Below are 24,312 nucleotides of genomic sequence, written 5' to 3'. Positions count from 1 at the left end.
CAGGAGAATGGGGTTGAGAAGCAAAGATAGATCAGCCATGATTGAATGGTGGAGTAGACTTGATGGGCCGAATGGCCTAATTCTGCTCCTTGAACTTATGACTCAGGCAACAGTTATTTATGCTTCTTCTGCCTTGCACATACCTCTACCTTTAATTCACTGCTTCCTTTTCTTGCACTTCCTACTTATAGCAAGATTAGCTGAGGATAATGTAGTTATAAAAGATGAAGAGTGTGACAGTAATAGCTTGCTGCCTCAAGATAGGGCTGCAGTATTATTTACTTTATGGACCTGTTTGAGGAAATCAGAAAAAAGATTTGGAAATAAAAGGAGATAAATTCTTGGAAATATTAAGGGGTTTGTACTGTGCACGTTACTGCATAATAAAATGCTAATAATTGTCCTATTTAACCAAATATTTTAGAAAATAATTACTTGAATTTGTTTCCTACTTTAATCTCCAGATAATGCATGAAGATTTAATATTACTGAAATCTCAGAAATGGCTTGCGTGGTGTCTGTGTAGAGTTGGCACGTTCTCCCTGTGACGGCATGGGTTTCCGCCCACATCCCAAAGACGCGTGGGTGTGTAGGTTAATTGGCCTCTGTAAATTGCCCTTAGAATGTAGGGAGTGGATGAGAAAGTGGGTAAATGGGTGGTCAATGGTTGGCATGGGCTCGGTGGGCCGAAAGGTCTGTTTCCGTTCTGTATCTCTAAACTCTAAATAATTTAGTCTGAGTGTTTGTGTGCAAGAGAGAACAGACCTATGCAATTTAAGCATTTAGAACATAGATCTACATAATTGCCTCAGTCTGGTAGCTAAAGTAGTTAATCAAATTAAGCTTTGTCCTAAAACTCAATTTGAGAGAATTATTCCTCAGAACCCAATTTTTTAAATCAATATTAGCATGTATGGATCCACATTAGTACCAGTCATAATAGCCCAGGGGAAAAATGTAACTTGTAACAATTTTAGTTTTTGCAATTTGAAAGCAATCACAAATTCCACAGGCTCCCACAGAGAGTTGCGTGTCTGTGGAATTCTCTGCCTTAGAGGACTCAGTGCAGGCTGGTTCTCTGGATGCTTTCAAGAGAGAGTTAGATAGAGCTCTTAAAGATAACGGAGTCAAGGGATATGGGGAGGAGGCAGGATTGTGGATGATCAGCCATGATCACATTAAATGGCGGTGCTGGCTCAAAAGGCCGAATGGTCTACTCCTGCATCTATTGTTTAATTTTAATAATCGTGAAACTGAAAAAACATGCTCAGGAAATATCTGAAGAAGTAAAATGAGAGTATCATGAAGGATTTTTGAAAAAATAAATTGAAACATGATCAAGTTGATTTTTCTTCGGCTCACAACTTTATAACAGCAGGAAGATATTAGGCCAGATCATCACTCCTTATCCCAATCCTGTAGGTATCAATCAATATGTGTGCAGAACAGGATTGGACATGTTGTGATGCCTGTACAGGGGAATCATCATGCAGCATTTAATTTCGGTACTTCACATTAGGAATGGCAAGTTTGATGAAAAATTAGACAGCTATTGGCACCTGCGAAATCATTTGTAGTGTGAATTGTTGCCTTTTAGAGGATGTAAGCAAAACATAAATTAAAATTATATTTCATGATATACCTGTTACATTTTTTAATCTAATTATCGATAATTAGATAAAAACCATGAATTAAAAATTACCATGGTAGGCCTTGTTTGTGGCTGTTGTGCCTGGGGTTGAGGTTGAGGTTGAGGCTGTTGTTGCCCGACTGGTTGCTGAACTGTCTGTTGCTGCTGTGCCTGTTGTGGTGGCGGCTGCTGCTGTGGTGGCTGCTGTGGCTGCTGCTGTGGAGGCTGCTGCTGTGGTTGCTGCTGTGGTTGCTGCTGTTTTTGTTGTTGTGGCTGCTGCTGCTGCTGCTGGGTTTGCCGTGGCTCTTGTTGCGGAGCCCGTGCTTGCTGCTGCTGCTGCTGCTGCTGCTGCTGCGGCTGCTGCTGCTGAGGCTGCTGCTGCTGAGGCTGCTGCTGCTGAGGCTGCCGTGCCCGTTGCTGTGGCTGAGGTTGGCGCTGTTGCTGTTGTTGTGGCTGTACTTGTGATGGTGACTGCACTTGGGATGGTTGAGGCTGTCGGGCTTGTGACGCTGACTGCCGCGCCGGCTGCTGTGAATGATTTTGCCGTGCTGGAGGAGGCTGACTGTGCTGGGTCCGTGCTTGCTGTTGGGGGGATGGAGATTCTGCCTGTTTTCTGGTTAACTGTTGCTGTTGCTGCGAGTGCTTCTGGGCTCGTGGCGGCTCGGCATCCACGTGGTGCCCGGAAGATGATCGAGGCTGGGTCCATTCTGCAGAACCAAGGTGAGCGTCTCGTTGCGATCTCTGCTCCGATTGTTGGCTTCTTTTCGGCAAAGACTGTTGAGAATATTGCCGGGATTCTTGGCGAAATTGCTCTTTTGCATGCTGCCTCGATGACTTTCGAGATGGTTCTTCAACTGCATGGCGTGACGAATGGCGGGCAGGCTCCCCGTACTGATATGCAGACTGCTTCTGGTGCTCCTTCGAGGAATAGCGTGACTGTGAACGATCTGCCGAGTGCCATGAGTCTTCTGTTGGCTCATCATAGTCACGCCGTGGATGGGTTCGGTAGCCACGTCTCTGTGACGAAGACTGTCCACCGTAATGCCTAGAACGCTCCCTTGGCTTCTCAAACCAGTCTGTCTCCTCTTGGCCCAAGTGATAGGCTTCAAAAATGAAAAACATATTACAGTCATTTGTTCTCCTGTTGTGCCTATGGTAGCAAGACTGTAGCCATGCAATGATTCAATGCAGGCAGCTTATCACATGCAGCCAGCGGGTCCCAGGATAAGATACTTGACACACTACATAACCCCACAAAACACATCACTGACCATACATACCACCAATAGAAACAATGAATTGTGTAGCATGCTAACGTTAAAACAAAAGTGCATAGAAATAAATAAAGGCACATGCCAGTCATTTAGGCATTAAATGAAAGACTTAAGTCTTTTAGACATGCAGATATTTACACTGTTGATGTTTCTTTTTGATGAAAACTTTGCATTGGCCATGCTTTCTAAATGATCTTTGTTAAGATGATGTGATCACCAATGATATTCTTTACCTTCGCTGTCAGACACAGCACAGTGCATATCATCCATGACATAACCGTCATCCTCTCTGTAAGTATGGCTACGTGATGTCTCTTTTCCATCCTGCACATCAGGCAGGGAGTGGCTAGAGCCAAACTGAGATCGGCTGTCAACAACGTTTGGTGGGAGTGGTTCTCTAGAGTGTCTTGCATTCATCTGACTTCCCACAGGACTCAAAGGACCTTCGTCTTGGGATGCTTGAGCTCTTATCGGACAACGTCGACTATGGCCCATTCCTGCCTTTTGAGACCGTTCCATTGCATCCCTTTCATAAGATTTACTTCGAGGACTAGCAGCTTCTCTTCCAGACTTATCCATTCCATACATTGAGGAAGACCTTGATCTGTTGCCGTTGTTGTAGCCTCTCTCAGAATCCTGCAGCGATTCTCTGCTGCCATGACCAGTATATCTCTGATGTTCATAAATATTCTTCTTGAGACCGTATGTTATCTCATCTTGAAGCTTCTGTGCCTTCAGTATTACAGTGTTCCCTGTTGCTGATGTTGTAGGATACGAAGCAAAATCAGATTCTACGTCCTTAGCTTCCTCTATCGGTGAAAACTTGGAGATTTTCTGTTCTATATTTTGTTTTCTGTGTTTGCTGCGTTTGGTTGACACCACGGCGGGAGCTTGCTGCTTCGATGGATGCTTTTGTGAGCCATAAGAAGAATTGTGCTTGTCTGTTCGGGGGGAATGTTTATGATTGCTATCTGCATAGTAATAGGGCGATCCACCTGAGCTATTTGATATTCTGCCATGGCTATCTGAATTCCTTTGGTATCCATTCTTTCCTCGATGGTCTGCTACTTGGGGGTCATACATGTCTTCCTCTGAGTCATCACCAGCTTTATTGTATGCATGGGTTCTATTAGAATTGGTTGTCTCCATGAAGTCATTCTTTTCTTTTACATGTCTTGTATTATTAGGTTGAGGAGGTGGTTCTACTTTCTGAGTTTCCGTTGCTGAGGTATTCTCTTTGGTCAATTCACTTATATCATCAATCATAACATAATTGCGAGAAATATTGTGCTCTAGGTTTGCGTACAGGGAATCCACTGAATAGTTAGTTGAAGGACTTTCAATTGCACTTCCACTATCAGCAACTCTCAACTCTGTGTTCTTGTATTGGTCATAGTTGTTACTCACTGTTGTCGTTGTGTACACCTTCTCAGATGGAGCTGCAGAAATAATTACATTTGTGTTACCAATTACTTCATAATTGGTGGGTATCTTCTGTTCAAGATCAGCCAATGATGTCTGCCTTGGCTTCTGATGTTGTGTTGGGACGTTTGCCTGTGGCTGATACTGAGCAGGTTGGAAGGGACCTGGATTTGGATAGGTGGTATGAGTATTGTACTGGTTAGGTGTCTGAAATCCAACCATGTTCTGTAAATTACTGTCAGTCTGGTAGTTTGTGTTCTGCGGATATTGCTGTGGCTGAAAGGTGTTTTGAGAATGTAAAGTGGGATGAGACTGATAATTGTTTTGTGGTGGGTAAGTATTGGGAACTGCATAATGGAGTTGTTGATATCCTCCATGTTGATAGTTTGTCATACCCTGAGGAGTGACCTGTAATGGAGGATAATGAGATGTGGTTGGGTGCTGGGCTATTGAAAATTCAGAGTACTGATTAACTGGAGCAGTGTGAGGTCTAGCTACGACATTGTTGCTATTGTATGAAGACATTCTGACATTACTAACTTCACTGTCCGACATATAATCCCTGTCTTCCCCCAGACCCCGTACATAACCCATATCTCGCTTTGTTGGATCTTTGACAAAAGAGTCCTTCCTTCGATTGATTCCCAGCTCGATGTATCGTAGTTTTGCATCAATTTCTTTTTCCTCTTCATCAAGCTCTGCCTGTTTTTTTTGAAGTTTGTTTGATTCTTGCTCTACTTTTTCCAGTTCGTGACTGATATCCTTTAGGAGTTTATCACGAGTGATCTGGTCAGGTAGGGGTCCCCGTTTGCGAGGCAGTGAGGAACCAAATAACTGTGGATGAAGTGGTACACTACCATGCATAATTTCTTCAGGTGGGGGACTTGGAAGTGTTCTTTTCACTTTCTTCAGAGTGCTTTGCTGTAAGATTCCAATCTGAAATATGAAAGCGCAAATTTTCTGTACATCAAATCATGTTGACGTTAGCCATAAATTAATTACTTTAACCCATCCCCCCCCCCCCCTCACCCACCCATAAAAAAAAAAATTCAAATCAAAACCAATGTGGTTGCATTATCAAATTAGCAGAAACAGCATGCAACACACTACTTTTTCAGGCTGTGACTCCAAACATATACAAAATCGCATCTGCGACCAAAATAAAAATCAATACGTTTTCAGTGATAACGTAAAATGTTTTGGAGCATCTTTTCTTCTGTGATTAACTTTTTTAGAAATAAATCTTTGTGATTTCAACAACTATTTATTTATTTGGCAGCATTAATAACAATTTGAAATCTAAAATGAAAACACAATAAGCATATGTATAACATCGACTCTTCAGCCCTTTAGAACAAAGAAAGCAACATGAGACAGTCCTACATGAGTTTCTTTGCTCTCCAAAGCACTCCAAGCTGAAGATTCAATTTTAAGATAAAATTAGTGAGACTGGACAGTTTTTAAGATCATTAATGATCTACATTTTATTTAAATAATCTCTTTATGTAATTTATTGTAAACATTCAACTCACTTTGACATTCTCAAATTATTCTCATCACTCAAAGTTTAATTAATGCATCAGCATATTTCCCTCATATCATGTGATGCAATGCACCTTTGTAAATATTTTGGCTTCATGCAACTGAGAAAGAGAACATTTGAGCAGCCTCATCTCCAGTGAATGACATGAAAATTCAGCCGAGATTATTAATTCAGACCATCTGTGATGCTTTATCCATAAGCTAATGGAAACTAGCAAGGAACCCTTGACTGGAATTCTTTAATATTAATATTAGAAAGCAAACAAATTAAGAAAAAAATTATGTTGTAAAAGACTCACAATCCCAGGAATCTAAAAGGTGTTAAAAATAATTGTGTATTTTTTAGGAATAATCTTACACGGTTCTCTCCATCCAGAAATTGTGACTTTTTAAGATTGGAAAATTGCAAATGTAATTCCATTATTACAATGTGAAAGAACATCCAGAAATTATAGACCTGCTACTTTAAAAGCTGCTGTAAAAAGCTATTGGAACGTATAATTAAAAACATTGTGATTGCGCCCTTTGAGAAATTTCAGCTATTAGAGAGAGCTGTGATGGATTTGTAAAGGACTGTCATGATTCATGACTAATGAACAATTGAATTTCTGATAAAGTACCTCAAGTAGTAGTTACTAAAGTGCCGTCAGTTCTGGCTTACATAAATTTTCAAAAGCCATCCAATAAGTTCCATGTATGAAAATGTTAACTAAAATAAAGTTAATGGAATTGAATGCAAACTATTGATCTTGTTAATGGATTGATTTTTGTAGATGATAGGAGGCTTGACGAATATAATCAGACAGTATGGAAACGGGCCCACTTCAGCCCAACTCATCCATGCTGACCAGGATGCTCCATCTAAGCTAGTCCAATTTACCTCCATTTGACACATATTCGTCTGAACTTTTCCTATCCCCGTAACTGTCCAAGTGTCTTTTAAATGTTGTTATTATATCTGCCTCAACTACCTTTCTGGTAACTCATATCATATTCCTATCACACTTTGAATGAAAAAAATTGCCCCTCAGGTTCCTATTAAATCTTTTCCCTTCCACCTTAAACCTATGCACTCCAGTTCTTCATCACCCTACCCTGGGTAAAAGTGTTCATTCATGCTATCAATTCCCCGCATAATTTTATACATCTCAAGGATAACCCCTTAGCTCCTGCTAACTGAATGGTTAACTAAATGAGAATATTATGGACTCAAGCATTACCCCAGAGGCTTGTGCACAGTATTAGGCTGCAAGTACAGAGCAGTACTGAGAGGATGTTATGTTGTCAGAGATGACATTTTTCAGATGAATCACTTAACTTAGTCCCTTTTGGTTGCTCAGGTAGATCACAAGGCATGAATTTGAAGAAAGGCATAGGTGAATTATGTTTCTTTCAATCAAAATTATCAAAAATTGTGCATTGTCATATTGTTAGATTTGGGGACTTGTGTTCCATAAATTTGCAACATGTATTACAGCAGTGGAAAATACAGAATAGAAAATACCATGTTTTTTCTTTCCATTTAAAAAAAATTATCCAAGAAAAATTGGAAGAGGCATGATTTTAGCATGTTGAAAAAATTTCTTCGGTAATCTTTTTAGTGGGTTCTATCTTTTACTTATGTAGTTTTTCAACGTGATGTGATACGAATATGTGATTATACTAATTAATATGGATTGACGAGACACAAGGGTAACCATGTGAAAAATACTGAAGTAGATCATTAAGATCAATTATCTCTGGGTTAAGGGAAGGTTAGGGGAAGAAAACTGTCAATTTACAAAAATAAAATGTGGAGGAGGAGGAATAAAGTTTGCATTTAAGTAGAGCTCAGAATTATTGCACACATACAAGCTCCAATTTTGCAGTCAACAGCAAAACTGCAGCAGTATCCACAAAGAAAGGAGTCCTTCAATATCTAGCAATCTCATCCAGTTTCCAACGTCTATTGCTGTCAAGCATCAGCCAAAAGGATCCCTGTAGTCCAGCAGCAATAATGTAATCTGGCTGAATAAGCAGCCAAGTACATTGAATAATTCTCAGAAACAGCAAATGAGGAAGAATCACTTTTACTTATTTTATTTCACTATCTGTGAAATGTTTAAAGTTTTAAAGTGTGCATATTAGATTAGGAAAGAAATCAAAATATGCTTCTGAATCACAAAAGTCATAATTCATAATATGTTGATGTATTTAAGATTAATTATAATTCAGAATATATATTTTTAGTTTGCCACAGAGTTTACACACCACTATTTCTGGCTTAAAATGCCATAAAAATTTAAGAAGGATGTAATTCATTTTGTATCATGTAAATTTAAATCCATTTCCTGATTTTGACAACAGCAATAAAACAGTAAACAGTAAAATCTAAATGGTGTCGTTGGAAAAGGGGAAGTACAACGGAATCTGGAGGTCCTTGTTCATCAGTCAATGAAAGTAAGCATGCAGGTACAGCAGGCAGTAAAGAAAGCAAATGGCATGTTGGCCTTCATAACAAGAGGAGTATAGGATCTAAGAGATCCTTCTGCAGTTGTACAGGGCCCTAGTGAGATCACACATGGAGTATTGTGTGCAGTTTTGGTCCCCTAATTTGAGGAAGGACATTCTTACTATTGAGGGAGTGCAGCGTAGGTTTACAAGGTTAATTCCTGGGATGGCGGGACTGTCATAGGCTGAGAGAATGAAGCAGCTGGGCCTGTATACTCTGGAATTTAGAAGGATGAGAGGGAATCTTGTTGAAACATATACGATTATAAAGGGTTTGGACTCGCTAGAGGCAGGAAACATGTTCCCGATATTGGAGGAGTCCAGAACCAGGGGCCATAGTTCAAGAATAAGTGGTAAGCCATTTAGAACAGAGATGAGGAGACACTTTTTCACACAAAGAGTTGTGAGTCTGTGGAGTCAGAGGGTGGTGGAGCCGGTTCTCTGGATACTTTAGAGAGAGAGCTAGATAGGGCTCTTAAAGATAGCGGAGTCAGGGGACATGGGGAAAAGGCAGGAAAGGGGTACTGATTGGGGATGATCAGCCATGATCACATTGAATGACGGTGCTGGCTCGAAGGGCCAAATGGCCTACTCCTGCACCTATTGTCAATTGTAAAGCCTGCATATCTGGGGCAAGTCATCAACAGAAACTTTAGGATTTCCACATTAAGTTACATGTGCAGAAAACTTGAAGCTCCTATCAGTTTCAGGATATGATTATGGCAAACAATATTAATTTATAATACAACCTGGGAGGAGGCCATTTTAGCTCATCAATTTGATGCTGATTCACAGAGCTATTGTAATCGCCACTTATTTTACTTGTAACCTAATCTTCTCACATTCCCATGTCCTTCCCCAGATTCTACCACTCACCGACAAAATGGGGTCAATTTCCAGCAGTCCATTAACCCAGCCGTCGATGCATCTTTGGCATGTGGGAATCAACCGGATCAGATGGAGGAAATCCATGTGGGCACATAGAGAAGATGCAGACTCCACACAGCCAGCTACAGTGATCAGATTGAACCTGGCACATTGAAGCTATGAGGTAGCAAACCAAAAAAGCTGCACCACCTTTTGAGACAATTAGACATATTGTGCATGTATTGCAGTTTTCACATAGCCAAATCCAATAAACCACAACATGGATGGATTGGCTTGTTAATCTCTTTGAGGGCTATTGTAATATTGGTCAAGGCATCTGCAAGATCCGCTGTCATTTATTAAAGGAGTGCTACGCGAGCTCAGTACCTCAGTACCAATCAGATTGTATGGTTAAATCCTGCAAATCGACTTTTTATCGCTCTACAGATGAAATTGCCACAAATTTAGCCATCCCCTAAATTAAAGAACTAACAATACATCAACTGTAAACAAATGGATTTTAAATGTCAGCAACCTTGAGGGAGTCATACATTATGAGCAACATTTTATTGTCACCAATCCAAAGATACAAACAGGCATGTTATAGTAAATTAGTATCTTTGAAAACCCTAAAGAAAAACACCAATGACTCACTATCAACATAGCTAAATCTATACACCAGAATATACGAGGTAATAGGCAGTGATGTTTGGAGTCTATCTTTCTATCCTGCAAACATTAATAATTTACTTGTTTTCTTCATTCACTGCACATTTTAAGTGTCTCTCTATAACAGTAATTCAGAAGAGATCAGTAAAGCACTTTTTGTTTGAATATGTCGACTCAGGTTCCACCACTGATGCAGTGCTTAAACACTTCTCATCAAAATTACTAATGACATCCTATACAGTTGCGACAACGGTAACATATTTCTCCTTGGACTGCCTTGTCTGCAAGCCATTGATGTAGCTGATTCCTGCACTCCTTTCCACTGTTGCTCAGTTGAGTAAAACTGCAATTGCATAATTGTACTTTCACTTCGACAGACATTAGCAGAGAATCACGTGCAGTGGCTTCTCTTATTTTTCTGGCTTGACGAAGTGTGATATCTTCCCTGGATTTATCTTTGGGCCCCTTTGACCTCATCTACTTGCTGCCTCTCAGTGACATATAAAAATGGAGCACTAGCCTCAATATACCTTCTGATGACACTTATCTCCAATTCACCATCCCATGAATTCCTCCTCCTCCTACCCTTCACCTGTCAACATTGTTCAAAAACTATAAGGCCACTTGCTTGATGCTTAGTATTGGCCACAAACTCCATTCCTAGCTATTGACTGCATCTCTGGTGTAAAACTTGTAATTATGGTAGAAAATATAATCCCAATATGAGGTTTGAACCACACATCCTATCCACAGCCAAGGACATCTGTTTCTCTAAAAACCTCTGCAACATCATCAGACCTTGTCCCTGCCTTATTTCAATTTCAGCTGAAAACCTCATGCATGGCTATTTTACCACTGGACTGGACAATTCCAAATCATTTCCTCACTGCTCTTTACAAACATGTCATTAAAAATGTGGGTGCCATATCCATATTTGCACAACATTCCACTCATCGTTCACCTCTGTATGGGTTCCTGGTTAAGCAAAGATTTGATTTGAAAGTTATTTCACATCTGCAAAGAGGACGATATACACGAAAAGCTGGAGTAACTCAGCGGGACAGGCAGCATCTCTGGAGAGAAGGAATGGGTGACGGTTTGGGTCGAGACCCTTTTCAGAAGAGGAGGATATAATTGGATATCCATAATCAAGACCACCTTCAACGAAGGAGGCAAGTCTCACTCTGGTAACTACAAAAAATGTCTCTCTGGTGTCTGCCACATGGAAAGTTATCATCAGAATGCCCCACTGCTGAATGGAGAGCTATTCCCTGGATTGGGGTGCACATTCTATCCATTGAGAGGCACATTGAACTCAACTTCACCGTTTGACATCTCCAAGAGAAATGCAGGGAGCAGCACCAGCCATTAGGTAAGATCTTCTTCAATCTCGCTAAAGCTGACTCCATCAGCTGAGAGAAACTATAGAACACTTTTCTCAAATTCATCACAACTTATCTTCATTTTCCATTTATTTCACATCATACATGTTGATGAAGCATCTTGGTTGAAGGGCTTAATTCTGAGCTGTATGACCTGTGGGACTCTATGATCCTACCAACAGGTCTAATGTCAGTGAAGACTGGAATCAAGAGTGGATGCATCATTGCTCAGACACTTTTATCAATCCATCTAGCCACAACTCTGTACTTCACCTCCAATAAAATCCCCATGCAAATGTTCATAACTGATAAGAAACTATTTGACTTGTGGCAACTACAAGCGAGAACCAATGTGGCCTGAACTTTTATAGTTGAGCTGCAATGCACCTGTGAAATGGGGAAGAATTCCAAACCATTGAATCATTTGTTGTAATATATATGAGAAGATGGGCCTTAGGCTTAACATCTGTAACACTAATATCCGTCCCACGGAACAATCGATGGGCCATTTTAAAGCATTCCACAACTATTTAATTCCATAAAAAAACAAGAGAAGCCTCATCAGGTTATTTATCACCATTTCACCTATCTTTAAACAAATAATGAAGGGAGGTGGTATTGACAGTACAATCTAGCACCACTTGCTCCTCATTAATCAGTTCGCTGATAAGTCAGGTCATCGCCAGGACCACTTTTCTCCAGACCTCAGTACAACCTTTGTTCAAACAATAATCTAAAGCGCTGAATTCCAGAGGTGAGGTACATATTGGTGTCAAAAAATTCTTGATTAAGTTACACATCTTGATTAACACAAAAGGAATGACAAATAACATCCACGTGGCTGGAAGTATAACTGGTAACAAGAGGTAGACAAAAATGCTGGAGAAATTCAGCGGGTGAGGCAGCATCTATGGAGCGAAGGAAATAGGCAATGTTTCGGGTCGAAACCCTTCTTCAGACACAAAAGATTTAGTTGTTGGACATTAACATTTTTGCAACCAGAGCATAGCTGCAATGACTCCTCAGATGATCAGAGACATAGAAGTAAGTTCTATAATTTAATTGGCTTCATGGAAATCTGGTTACATGGGAACCAAAGCTGAGAACTAAATACTTCAGGGTAATCAATATTTATAGTGCAGGCAAACAATAAAAAGAAGTGGTGACATATAAGGGAGGAGATCAATGCAGTGGCAAGAAATTATCTTGTTTGACAGATCATGATGAAGAATCAGTATCAACTTGAGTCAAACTAAAAAATAGCAGAGGACATAAAACATTGGTTGGTGTAATTTAAAGGCCATCAAATAGCAGCGTAATATTGGCAAAGCTCTATATATTAAAGGTGTGTCTAAAAGGTGGGTTATACAGTATGCATGAAATACTTTAACTTAAATTTAAGCTGGAGAAAGTAAATTTGCAATAAAATGGTGGAAAATAAAAATTCATAAAATATATAGGAGATATTATTCTAGATCAACATATTTATGAACCAACTTGGGAAATTACTAATTTGAATGTCATGTTGTGAAATGAGAAAAGCCTAATTGATTATTCTGTTGTCAAGGAGCATTTGAGAGTGACTAAAATATGATAGAATTTGACACTGAGTTTGTAAATGTAGTTCATTGAAAAACTAGGATCTTAAATCTTAACAAAGGAAACTCTTGAGTCATGATTGATTGGGAAAATACATTGAAAGACATGAAAGTGCACAAGCAATGGTCAGCAATTAAATAAATAACGTATGAGTTGTAAAAAACCCTTCAAACACAAAAGCACAAAGGGTGAAGTGGCTGACAAGAAAAAAACGATACTCAGAGGAAGGGGTTTATAAAAGTGTCAGAAATTGGCCTGAGAAATAAGAGTATTTTAGAATTCAGCAAGCTCTCCTACATATGTTAGACAAACGAGGTTTTAGTTAGAACAGAAAAATTGAAATATCTCAGTTATTTAAATTAGTTAAAAAATAGTAATGGAGATGGCAAGCTCCAAAGCTGAGTCTAATTATTCAATGATTTACATTGCAGAATTTTGAAAGAGATGGCTCAAGAGAAAATGAATACTCCACTCCTCATCATCCAAAATTCCAGAAATTCTGGAATTGTTCCTGTAGATTGTAGAGTATAAAATGTGACCATATTATTTAATAAAGAGAGAGAGAAAATAGGAATTGTAGATCTGGGGCCTAATGTTGGAAAAACGTTTAAAGGAAAATCATCTAATCCGCTGGATTTCATTGAGAATGTGATGGGTAGCATAGATAAAGTGAAGTGGGGTCCAATACAGCTCTAGACAATGCGGGAAACAAGAGAGGAAATTGCGGGAGCCTTGGTTGAAATTTATGAGTCATCCTTAAATACAGGAGAGGTGCCAGAGGATTGGAGGGTGGCAAATGTTGTGCCTCTTTTCAAGAAGGGCTGCAGGGAAAATGCTGTGAACTATAGGTCGGTGAGCATCTGTAGTTGTTAAGTTACTGGAGAGTATTCTGATGGATAGGTTATACAGGCATTTGGATGGGCAAGGGCTGATTAGCGACAGTCAGCATGATTTAGTATGTGGGAGGTCGTGTCTCACAAATCTGATTGATTTTTTTGAAGACGTGAGCAAAACGATTGTTGAAGGCAGAGCTGTAAATGTTGTGTTCATGGACTTTAGTAAGGCGTTCGAAAAGATGCCGCATGGTAGGCTGCTCTGGAAGGTTAGATCTCATGGGATCCAATGAGAGATAGCTGAATGGATAGCAAATTAGCTCAATGGAAGGAAGCAGAGGGTGATGGTGGAAGGTTGCTTCTCAGAATGGAGGCCTGTGACGAGTGGTGTGCCACAGGGTTCGGTGCTGGGCCCATTACTGTTTGTCATCTACATCAATGATTTGGATGAGAACATACAGGGCAAGATTAGCAAGTTTGAGGATCATACAAAAGTTAGTGGTTTTGCAGATAGCGAAGATGGTTGTGAACGATTGCAGCAGAATCTGGATCGATTGGCCAGGTGGGCAGAGAATGGTTGATGGAATTTAATACAGAGAAGTGTGGGGTGTTGCATTTTGGGATGTCGAACAAGGGCAGGACCTACACAGTAAATGGTAGGCCTCTGGGTAATGTTGTAGAGGGATCTAGGAGTACAAGTACATGGTTCCATGAAAGTCGAGTCACAGGTAGATAAGGTGGTCAAAAAGGCTTTTGGCACTTTGGCCTTCATCAGTCAGAGTATTGAGTATAGAAGTTGGGAGGTCATGTTGCAGTTGTATAAGATGTTGGTGAGACCGCATTTAGAATATTGTGTTCAGTTCTGGGCACCATGTTATAGGGGAAAGATATTGTCAAGCTTGAAAGGGTTCAGAAAAGATTTACGAGGATGTTGCCAGGACTAGAAGGTGTGAGCTATCGGGAGAGGTGGAGCAGGCTGTGTCTCTATTCCATGGAGCTTAGGAGGATGAGGGGAGAGGGGGAAAAGGCACAAAGTGCTAGAGTAAATCACGGGTCAGGTAGCATCCCTTCAGAACATGGATAGTTGACGTTTTGGGACAAGACTCTTTTTCAGACATTCTTCAGTTCTTCAGAAATGTCCTGACCCGCACCATCCATGTGCTCCAGGGATGCTGCCTGACCAGCCGGGATTTTCCAGCACTGTGTCTTGTTTCTAATAATATAAAATTGTTGTGGACTTTGGCAAAGCCTATTCCCATTTGCACTGTAGCATAGCACTATAGAGCACTCACCTCAAAAGATTGGAAAAGATAATAAACAAAATCTTCTTGCAAGATACAAAGGAAAATAGATTGGCATCAACTCCGAGTGAAAGATGCATTTTAACTTCTACTTTGATTTTAAGAATGATTGAGTTATTTGAAAACTCCAAAATCAGTTGAGTTCTGGTCCATGGGTCAAAACTAGTGCTGAGATCTTAGATACAAGGACCTGCAGATGCTGGTTTACAAGAAATGACATTGGATCTTAGAATTCGTTTTTAAAGATATTTTCCAATGGAAATAACAGAAGTGCTAGATGCAATTATTCACATTTGTACTTGATTTCACAATTATTAACAATTCTCATTTATAATTCAGAAGTAACCAAAGTAAATTAACTTCATTATGCTGTAGTACTTTAAGATGCAACATGGGCCTTTGACAATTCAACAATTGCTGGACTCAGCAACTCACTTCCAACATTAGGATATTCTTCTTATGTTTGATCATTGCTTTTAGCCATGGGTTGCTGCAACTAAATTCTGACTATTCATCCTTATTAACCCTTCATTTTTTCCTTAACTTTGACCCCTCCTGTCTATTCACCCTTATGTTTCCTTACCTTGCATGTCTCCTGACTATATTTTTTAACCTAGAAGTTTGGATAAGGCAGGTCACAATTTCTGTTTAATCAAATAGCATACCACAAACTCCAGGGTTTACCCAAAAGGGTAACTCCAAAGCCCTCCAGCCTGCACTAATTTCCACACAGGCTCCAAAAAAAGAAAATTACTGGGAATTCCTGTTATACTCAACATTTTCATCAGAAAGATTCCAACTTGGATACAAAACACAGTTTTTTCAATTCCTTAAATATGTTCAATAAGTTGTAAATCTGTTTTCCCCAAGCATAGACTCACTTACACCACCTATGTTCTTGCTCTTTCATACCTGACTTCCATATAGATCTTGTTGATGAGGAACAAAAAATCTCAGTTTTCCGGAATCTTCTGAAGTCGGGCTGACAGGCTTTGGGTCCGACATGGAGCGCTGCATCACCTTGATTGGCCGAGGCAGACCTTGTTGTCGTTTAGGTGACTCTGTGGTAAAATGTTTCTGTGGAGTGACGTGGGCTTTATTTAGCTTCTCGCAAGAAGTAAAGGATGTATCTAATAGCCGATGTGGGGACAGTGGTGATACAGGAGAATACAGCACCTGCGGAGACTTAGGAGGCTGGCGAATCATTTGAGGCAAACGTTCAGGTGGAAGGTGACATTGATATCCTATTTCCAAAGGATCTGGTTTCTTTTTGTCAAACTTTGGAACAATCATGATTCCTTGCTGCCTGACATTGGTTTGATCCAGTGGGCCGGGTGTTACAATCTGTATGTTAGTAGAGTAGGGATTAACAGTGTTAGAACTTGCAAAGTGAGGACCAACGATGCCCTGTGGCTGTGCTTCAGGCTCAGTCTGACAACCAAGACTCTCTCCTTTGCGGGTCTTCTCAGGAGCAGATATATACCTCACAATTTCCACACGTGGATCAGGCGTGATGTGGATGGCAGGTGAAACTGGTCCAAGCTCATTTGGATCTGTTTGTACAGAGCAATCACTGACCGTTTGTATGGCAATACTCGACGTCGTCGCCTTTAACATTTCTCGTTTGCTTTCTGTGCTTGAATCCGAGTGCTTTGAGAATCTGGAGCGGCGCCTGCGAGTAGGTTGCTCCATTTCTCCATTATCTTCATCATCTGTTTGCACACTGCAATCCACACTCCGCTTAGTTCTTCTCCGACGAGCCATGTAGTAGCTTTCTTCTGCTTCCTCGTCATCAGTTTGTACACTGCAGTCTGCTATTTTCTTAACAACAAACTGGTCGCGCAATGATGAATCATTTCCCTCATAAGCATCCCTTAATCTAGGCATTGAATTTCGTTTCCTGATGCCTCTATTTTCCAAGTGCTCTTCAGGTCGAAGGGAAAGTTCAGAAGTGGACCGATGTGGTGGCTCCATCATCACTCTATGATGTGGGGATAGATATGTTTCTTGGCCCGTTGTGGGAACTGAGGCACCTTCTACATAGCCTTGGTTTACAGGCCAGTACTGTCCACTTTGTGGGATTGCTTTTTGCATCTCAATAGCCATCTCTGTCATAGGGTGTGGGTGGATTCTACCAGATGCATCACAGACTGAGGGAAAACTTACGGTATTTCGGACCTTCTGCTCTTCCATCTGATGGTGGAGTTGCTGCTGCAGCTGTTGAATCTGTTCCAGCTGCAGCCTCTGCTGTGCCAGCTGCTCCCGCTGTAAAACAAGCTGGGCCTGCCTCTCCTCCTGCTGCTGGTGTAGAACCTGCTGCTTGATGGTCTGCAGCTCCTGAAGTTCACGCTGCACAATGATCTGCTCATTCTCCCGATGCCGCTGCAACTCCAACCGCTGGCGCTCCAGCTCTTCCTGCAGACGTTGGTGCCTCAGCTTTTCCAGCTCCACACGTTCCCGCTCAATGAACAGAATATGATCTTGCTGTTGCTTTCGCTGGTGCTCTTCCTCTTTTTCTTCCTGCTTCCTCCGACTGGCACCAGTCCTTGCAGCATCGCTCTGCTGAGCCTCCTGCTGCTTCTGTTGATGCAGTTGTTGCTGCAACAATTGCTGCAACTGCTTTTGTAGCTGCTGCTCTTTCTGTTCATGCTGTTCTCGGTCCTGATTTTGCTGCTTCTCTGTGTGTTGATGCTGCTGTTGCACTTGCTGTTGGCTGCTGCTGCTGCACTGGCTGTTGTTGATGCTGCTGCACTTGCTGTAGCTGCTGCGCTGGTTGTTGGTGATGATGCTGCACTGGCTGTTGTTGCTGCTGCTGCACTGGCTGTTGTTGCTGCTGCTGCTGCACTGGCTGCTGTTGATGCTGCTGCACTGGCTGCTGTTGATGCTGCTGCACTGGCTGTTGTTGCTGCTGCTGCACTGGCTGTTGTTGATGCTGCTGCACTTGCTGTAGCTGCTTGCGCTGGTTGTTGGTGTAGCTGCTGCGCTGGCTGTTGGTGATGCTGCTGCTGTTGCACTGGGTATTGTTGCTGCTGCTGCACTGGCTGTTGGTGCTGCTGTTGCACTGGGTGTTGTTGCTGCTGTTGCACTGGGTGTTGTTGATGCTGTTGCACTGGCTGTTGTTGATGCTGTTGCACTGGCTGTTGTTGATGCTGTTGCACTGGCTGTTGTTGATGCTGTTGCACTGGCTGCTGTTGTTGATGCTGTTGCACCGGCTGTTGTTGATGCTGTTGCACTGGCTGTTGTTGATGCTGCTGCTGTGGCTGTTGTTGTTGCTGCAGTTGCTGCTGTTGATGCTGCTGCATTTGCTGTTGTTGTTGCTGCTGTTGCACTTGCTGGCTGTTGTTGATGCTGCTGCACTGGCTGTTGTTGATGCTGCACTGGCTGCTGTTGATGCTGCTGCATTTGCTGTTGCACTGGCTGCTGGTGCTGTTGCACTGCCTGTTGGTGCTGTTGCACTGGCTGTTGGTGCTGTTGCACTGGCTGTTGTTGATGTTGCTGCACTGGCTGTTGGTGCTGCTGCTGCACTTGCTGCTGATGATTCTGTTGCAGTTGCTGCTGCTGAAGCTGCAATTGTTGCTGGAATTGTTGCTGCAGTTGCTGATGCTGCTGAAGCTGTTGCTGGAGTTGTTGCTGCTGCCGCAAGATCCCCAAGTCTGGCTGCTGTTTAGACTGATTAGCCTCAGCGTTAAATTTCTGGGCCATGGAAGCTAAAGCACTTTGTTGTTGAGCAATATCACTTTGTTCAGGCCTCTGCATGGTTTGACTTGGTACATTTTGAATGACATTCATACCTGCAGTTTTAACATTAGCTGTGGGATCTGTACCAGGCTTTCCCAGATAGATTGGTGTTTCACCTGCTGAAGTTGTAGAAACGCCAGTAAATTTGTTTGGTGGCAGATACCGATACATTGGGGAAGTTGCGGCAGGCATCCGTGGTGCAACGAGGGGAAGTCTGGTCAACCTGGCTAAAGGCACCGCTGTGACACCACCAGGCAAATAGGGTCTGTAAATACCTCTCAACATAGGGCGCAGGATAGATGATGGCTGCGTTGTAATAGGAAGAGTGGAAGCAATTGGGGTGTTGATTGTAGAGTAAATCATGCCGTCCGGTGCTCTCACAGATGCAGTTGGAGGATACATCTGGCTTACAGATCTCATGCGTACAGCATGTGGCACACTGCCATAGCCACGAGCTGCAATGCGCCGCCGAGAATCAGAGAATGTTGGATTGTACATCAGGTTTTGTTTTACTGGAGACATTCCTTGTTGGTTTATCATCATACTGCTTCTTGAAAGCCCATCGCATCGTGCATTTGGATCAGGTGTCCCATACTGCATAGAATCTGAACTGTTTGCGTACCGGCTTCCATAATGGTCCATGGAATTCAAAGCTGCACACATCCTGCTGATTTCCCGAGCAGTGGTCGCACTGTAATGGGCCAAACTGGCCTCCTGAAAATTTGACAGATCATCGCGCATCGAATATCCATAATCTGAGTTAATATTAGACATTGAACTATATCTTCTGATCGGTGGGGGTTGGCTGAGGATATCAGACTGCTGTCTAAGATCAGTGAAGGAGCCATACTGCATTCCAAGACCCCAGTCCCTTGCCTGATTAAATGATAAACCGTAGGGATTTTTCATTGTACTCAGATCTACAGCCATATCACCTCCAGTTGGGTGATAAAGAGATTCGTTTTTTAATAAATTGTAATTAATGCTGGACTCCAGCAGATTGGAGTCTGACATAGATGAGTGCAGTCGACCAGAGAATACCATCGGAAATGTTTTGTGCTCTTCATACAAGTTAAGACCGTCCTTGTAAGCAGCCATGGGTTCTTTATAGTGGTAACTATCAACAGGTTCCTGAATTCTGTTGTCATAGTATTGATGAGCAGTTTTCCTTTGACTTTGTTGTGGTTCATATGTTGCTAGCTCTGGGACTTGTGATCCTTGGTTAAATGAACCTGTGCAGCTATCAGCAAAAGGAAATTTATACACAACGTCACAACAAACAGCCCCTTCTGGTTTTGGTCCTGTCAAATCCATTACATTGGACGGGTGATCATCTTTTATCAACTTTGTGACAGTGCCAGCTGCTGTGTTGTCCAGTTGCACCAGTGTATCATGTATTTTCACTGCATGCACGTTGGCTAGGGGAGCAGATGGCTTTAATTCCAGAGATGCTTCTTTGTTTACCTGTGAGGCAATAAAAGCACTGTCTTGAGGTAATGGCTTAGGAATGGCACTAATATTTATGGCATTATTGATGTTGCTCTGATTCACTAAAATGTCAACTTTACGCACCGGAGTCATTTGATTAGCCAAGTTAAATCGAGCAAAATGTGGTTGGATTTGACTATCTAGATCTGATCTTGCCATAACAGTTGCCATATCAATGTTGCTTCCACTCTCTATACCAGGAGGGGGTTGAACCATTGATTCTAGCTGTTTTGTTTGCATGAGACAAATTGCTTTTGCAGTACCATGACCTAGGTCCATACGATTCTGGAAAGGATCGCCATATATCTTCGGCACTTTTGTCTGTGAAATTACCATTGATGACGTTATTGTTATCCCCATGCTTGTTGTAGCAGTTGTGCTTATTTGTGGATGTTCCTGCACATTAAGATTCATGATTAATGGCTGCACAGCAGTGGATTGACGAGATGGAAGTTGGTCTGATTCAAGCGAGTATTTCCTACTTTCCGTAGCCAAGGATGTCAAATCCATGCCATGATCTGTTATTATGACAGGAGGTGACTTAATAGCTGTTCGAAGATCTACAATTGAGCTACATGTCCTTGAAACTTCATTTAAGGAAGTATTTTCTAAACCTGGGCCAACCATATTAGAAGCCGTGATAACCGATGATATTTGCCCTCTCTGCAATGGCTGAATTATAGATACTCGATCACCTTGTGAAGAAGACTTGTTGTACATGGACTGCATTTGCATCTGCATCTGCTGATGTGATGAAGCAATCATCGGCTGCGTCCAGCCCTGTAGGCTTTGTTGCCGACTCAGCCTCGTAGGTGAGTTGCTGGGGGAAGTAGCTGAATTAACAGTTAATGGCTGGGATGAGGACGAAATGTTTGATGCCAGAGTAATGACCATGAACGTGGAGTCAGGAGAGGATATTTGCCTGGTGAGGCGGGATGACCTCACTGAAGTCTGAGTTCCTTGTGCCATCACTGTGGATGGTGTTGAAGCCATGCCCATGCTGGAAGGTGACAAAACTCTGTTATTTGAAGTCTGCGTTGAAAATTCTGCAGTTGATTTACTACCTGCCATAGGACTTGTCGACATGTTTATTCGAGCGATAGATCTCTGTACAGAAGGGGAAATAGGTCCTTCAGAACTGGAACTTTTGAAAAAGTTCTCAGTTGTTTGTGTGGATGTCCCATCAGTGCTTGACAACCCATATGATTCACCAAATTTCTTAGCCCCAGAAGTATTATTACTTTGAGTATTGTAATGTGCTGACATTCCAGGATCTGAAGGTCTTATTTGACTGTATCCTGCAGATCGATCTATAGACCCTGCACTACTGGAGGACAGACCCACTACTGCAGTGGCCACTGTCACAGCTGATCTTTTATTGTACGTTGTGTAAGAAGCCGTAGCTATTTGTGAATTGTTAACATTTGTTCCCATGGGTTTTGCAGTATGGCTTTGTTCCTGCATGTCTCTGGTGAAATACCGCGTTACCCGAACATCAGGGATGCCTCTATTACTGTTGGATGTTATAAAAGAAATTGGGGCAGATGACTGTGTGGGACTTGTGCCAGGTGTAAGGAGTGCATCCGTTTGCCTTGCGAGTTCAATATAAGCACTTTGTGCATCAAGAAGCTTCTTTTCCTGGTGAGACCGCTCAAGATTTTGCACTTGGGCATTTTGTTGCTGGAGGCGAAGGTCAAGTGATGGTGAATGGGACAATTTGGGAGTTTGTGCTCCAGTCTTTGATGTGTCCTCATGTACTTGTGCCCTCAATTCTTCTTTATCCCGCTTTGCTTTCTGAGGCTCTGTTTTTATGGTTGGCTGGGGTAATGGTATCTCACTCTTTGAGTAATTGGACTTATCTGATGATTGGTATTTGTAATTATTCTCAATGTAATCATCTGGCTGATAAGCGCTGCTATAAGACGTGTCTTGTGTTGGTTGCTGTGACTTTAGCATTTCAGCCTTTTTCATCATTTCCTCATATGCTTCCTCTGCGCTTTTCAATGGTTTTTGATTTGCTGCCGAATTTGATGATTTTTCCGTTGGAGAATACAAGGACATAAATGAAGGGAGGTTGTATTCACTACCTGACTTGTACAACCTACAGGTTGTTATTTCAAAACCTTCAGCTTCAGAATCCATGGTTGGTGAATACTCAGAGCAGCTTGAACGATGAAGTTCTTCCATTTCTGCAGCTTGACGCAACTCCTCTGTGGGAGAAGCATCCTCAATGGGAGAAAGATTACTTGGTGGTGTTTTGGATCTTTCACGCCTTCTTTGTGCCCTCAATTCTTCTTTATCCCTCTTTGCTTTCCTTGCTGTGCTTCTGATACGGTGCTGTTCAACTTCACGCATTTTCTCCTGTTCTCGAAGAAGCTCTTCTTCTTCCCGTAGTTCTTCTTCCTCAGAAGAGTCCTCAATGGTTGGCAACAGAGGCCCATGTGAACGATGTCTTGCCTTTCTCTGCTGTTTAACTTCCTCAAGTCTATGCCTTCGACTTGGACTACTATCACTATCTTCCTCGAGCGACGAGACAGAGGTAGGGGACGTGCCCGATGATAATGTAGGTGTTGAGGCAGGCAATGTGGATGAATATTCACCCTTAGACTTTTCATCTGGTGACCCTGTTAAACTTTCCATCTCAAGTTCAGGTTCTCTGTCAGTATTAAGATCTGCTTCATTGCAAACTTCAATACTTCTACTTGTATAGGTATTTGTGGTGTTCAAGTCAATAGTCTTAAAACGCCGTAATCCAGCTGGTTCCCCCACTGAGTCTTCCGCTTGATTTATAGATTCTGCATGGGTATCATCGTGTTCCTTCTGTTCTTGCCATGACTGGCTTTCTTCTTGCCCATAATTTTCCATTGATGTACCTTCATAACTGCTGGTTGCATTAAGATTCTGATGTCTCTTTGAAATACTTTGTTTTTTGGATTCTGAGTTAGGTTTTTTACTCTTTTTCATACTAACATGGCATGTATGACTGCCCAAGTCCTCATCTTCCAAATTGTCCTCTTCTGCACTCATTTCCAAGAGCTGCCTTCGCATAAACTCCTCATCTGTTAACTCTGCACCTGCATTTGCGGGATGAGCTTGAGGAGGTGGTTTTGCACTTTCACTGCCTCTCTGAGTGTAGTCATGCTGCAGTTTTCTGCCAAACTCATCAAGCGATTCTAGACTTTCTCTTCGCTCCCTTTGGTTTTCCCATTCCAAAGTATCTTCATCCTCCTCTTGTATATCTTCAAGTTCTTCATCAGAACTATAACACTCTGGTGTAACTGGAAGTGACTGTAGCCTATCTTGCTGTATTTGTGTCTCACTTGAATCGGAAACAGTCCGTCCTCCTTTCGCACGATCTCGAACATTTTGCGATTCCAGCAATGGCCGCATGGTGCTCTCCAACTTGGTAAATTCTGAAGGGCTCGTCGGACTGTGTGGTGTGAGACCAGATTCATTAAGTTTTTGCCCCTCATGGTGCAGCAAAGTTGTGATCTCACTTTGGGAGCTTGATATGCCATCAGATGAGTAGCCTGTATCACTTAAGCTCTGTGGGCTGCGTGACTGCTCCTGAGGATAGCTTTTGCTGAACTCCTGAAAACAATAAGAAATATAATTTACCAAACGGTCATAACATCAATGATCGCTCAAGTCGTTCAACCACACAACCAGATCCAAGTTTCACAGTACCAGACAGTTACTAATTCTATTGTTTGCTGAAGTACAAAGCAAATGGGCGGCACGGTGACGTAGCAGTAGAGTTGCTGCTTTACAACGCCACAGACGCGGGGTCGATTCTGGCTGCGGGTGCTTGTCTGTACGAAGTTTGTATGTTCTCTACGTGACCTGCATGGGTTTTCTCTGAAAACTTTGGTTTCCTCCCACACTCCAGACGTATAGGTTTGTAGGTTAATTGGCTTGGTTATAAATGTAAAATTCATCCTTAGTGTATGTAGGGTGGTGTTAATGTGCGGGGATCGCTGGTTGGTGCGGACTCGGTGGGCCAAAGGGCCTGTATCCGCGCTGCATCTCTAAACGAAACTAAATTAAATCAGTGGCAAAGTGTTAGAATTAAAATTG

General features: G+C 42.0%; 1 protein-coding gene across 1 annotated transcript in view; it reads right to left on the bottom strand.

Annotated features, from left to right (window-relative positions):
* Positions 1–24,312, bottom strand: part of LOC129704543 (protein bassoon-like) — a 304,297-nt gene that overhangs the window by 128,160 nt on the left and 151,825 nt on the right. Inside the window, exons 5-7 of the mRNA XM_055647724.1 lie at positions 15,922–23,826; positions 3,138–5,262; positions 1,703–2,733 (exon numbers count right to left, since the gene is read on the bottom strand). Of these exons, the coding sequence (XP_055503699.1) occupies positions 1,703–2,733; positions 3,138–5,262; positions 15,922–23,826 (11,061 nt within the window). The remainder of the gene's footprint in view (positions 1–1,702; positions 2,734–3,137; positions 5,263–15,921; positions 23,827–24,312) is intronic.

The sequence above is a fragment of the Leucoraja erinacea genome, chromosome 16, assembly GCF_028641065.1.
Source record: "Leucoraja erinacea ecotype New England chromosome 16, Leri_hhj_1, whole genome shotgun sequence".
NCBI lineage: Eukaryota > Metazoa > Chordata > Chondrichthyes > Rajiformes > Rajidae > Leucoraja > Leucoraja erinaceus.
This window is presented reverse-complemented; position numbering and strand designations above follow the sequence as displayed.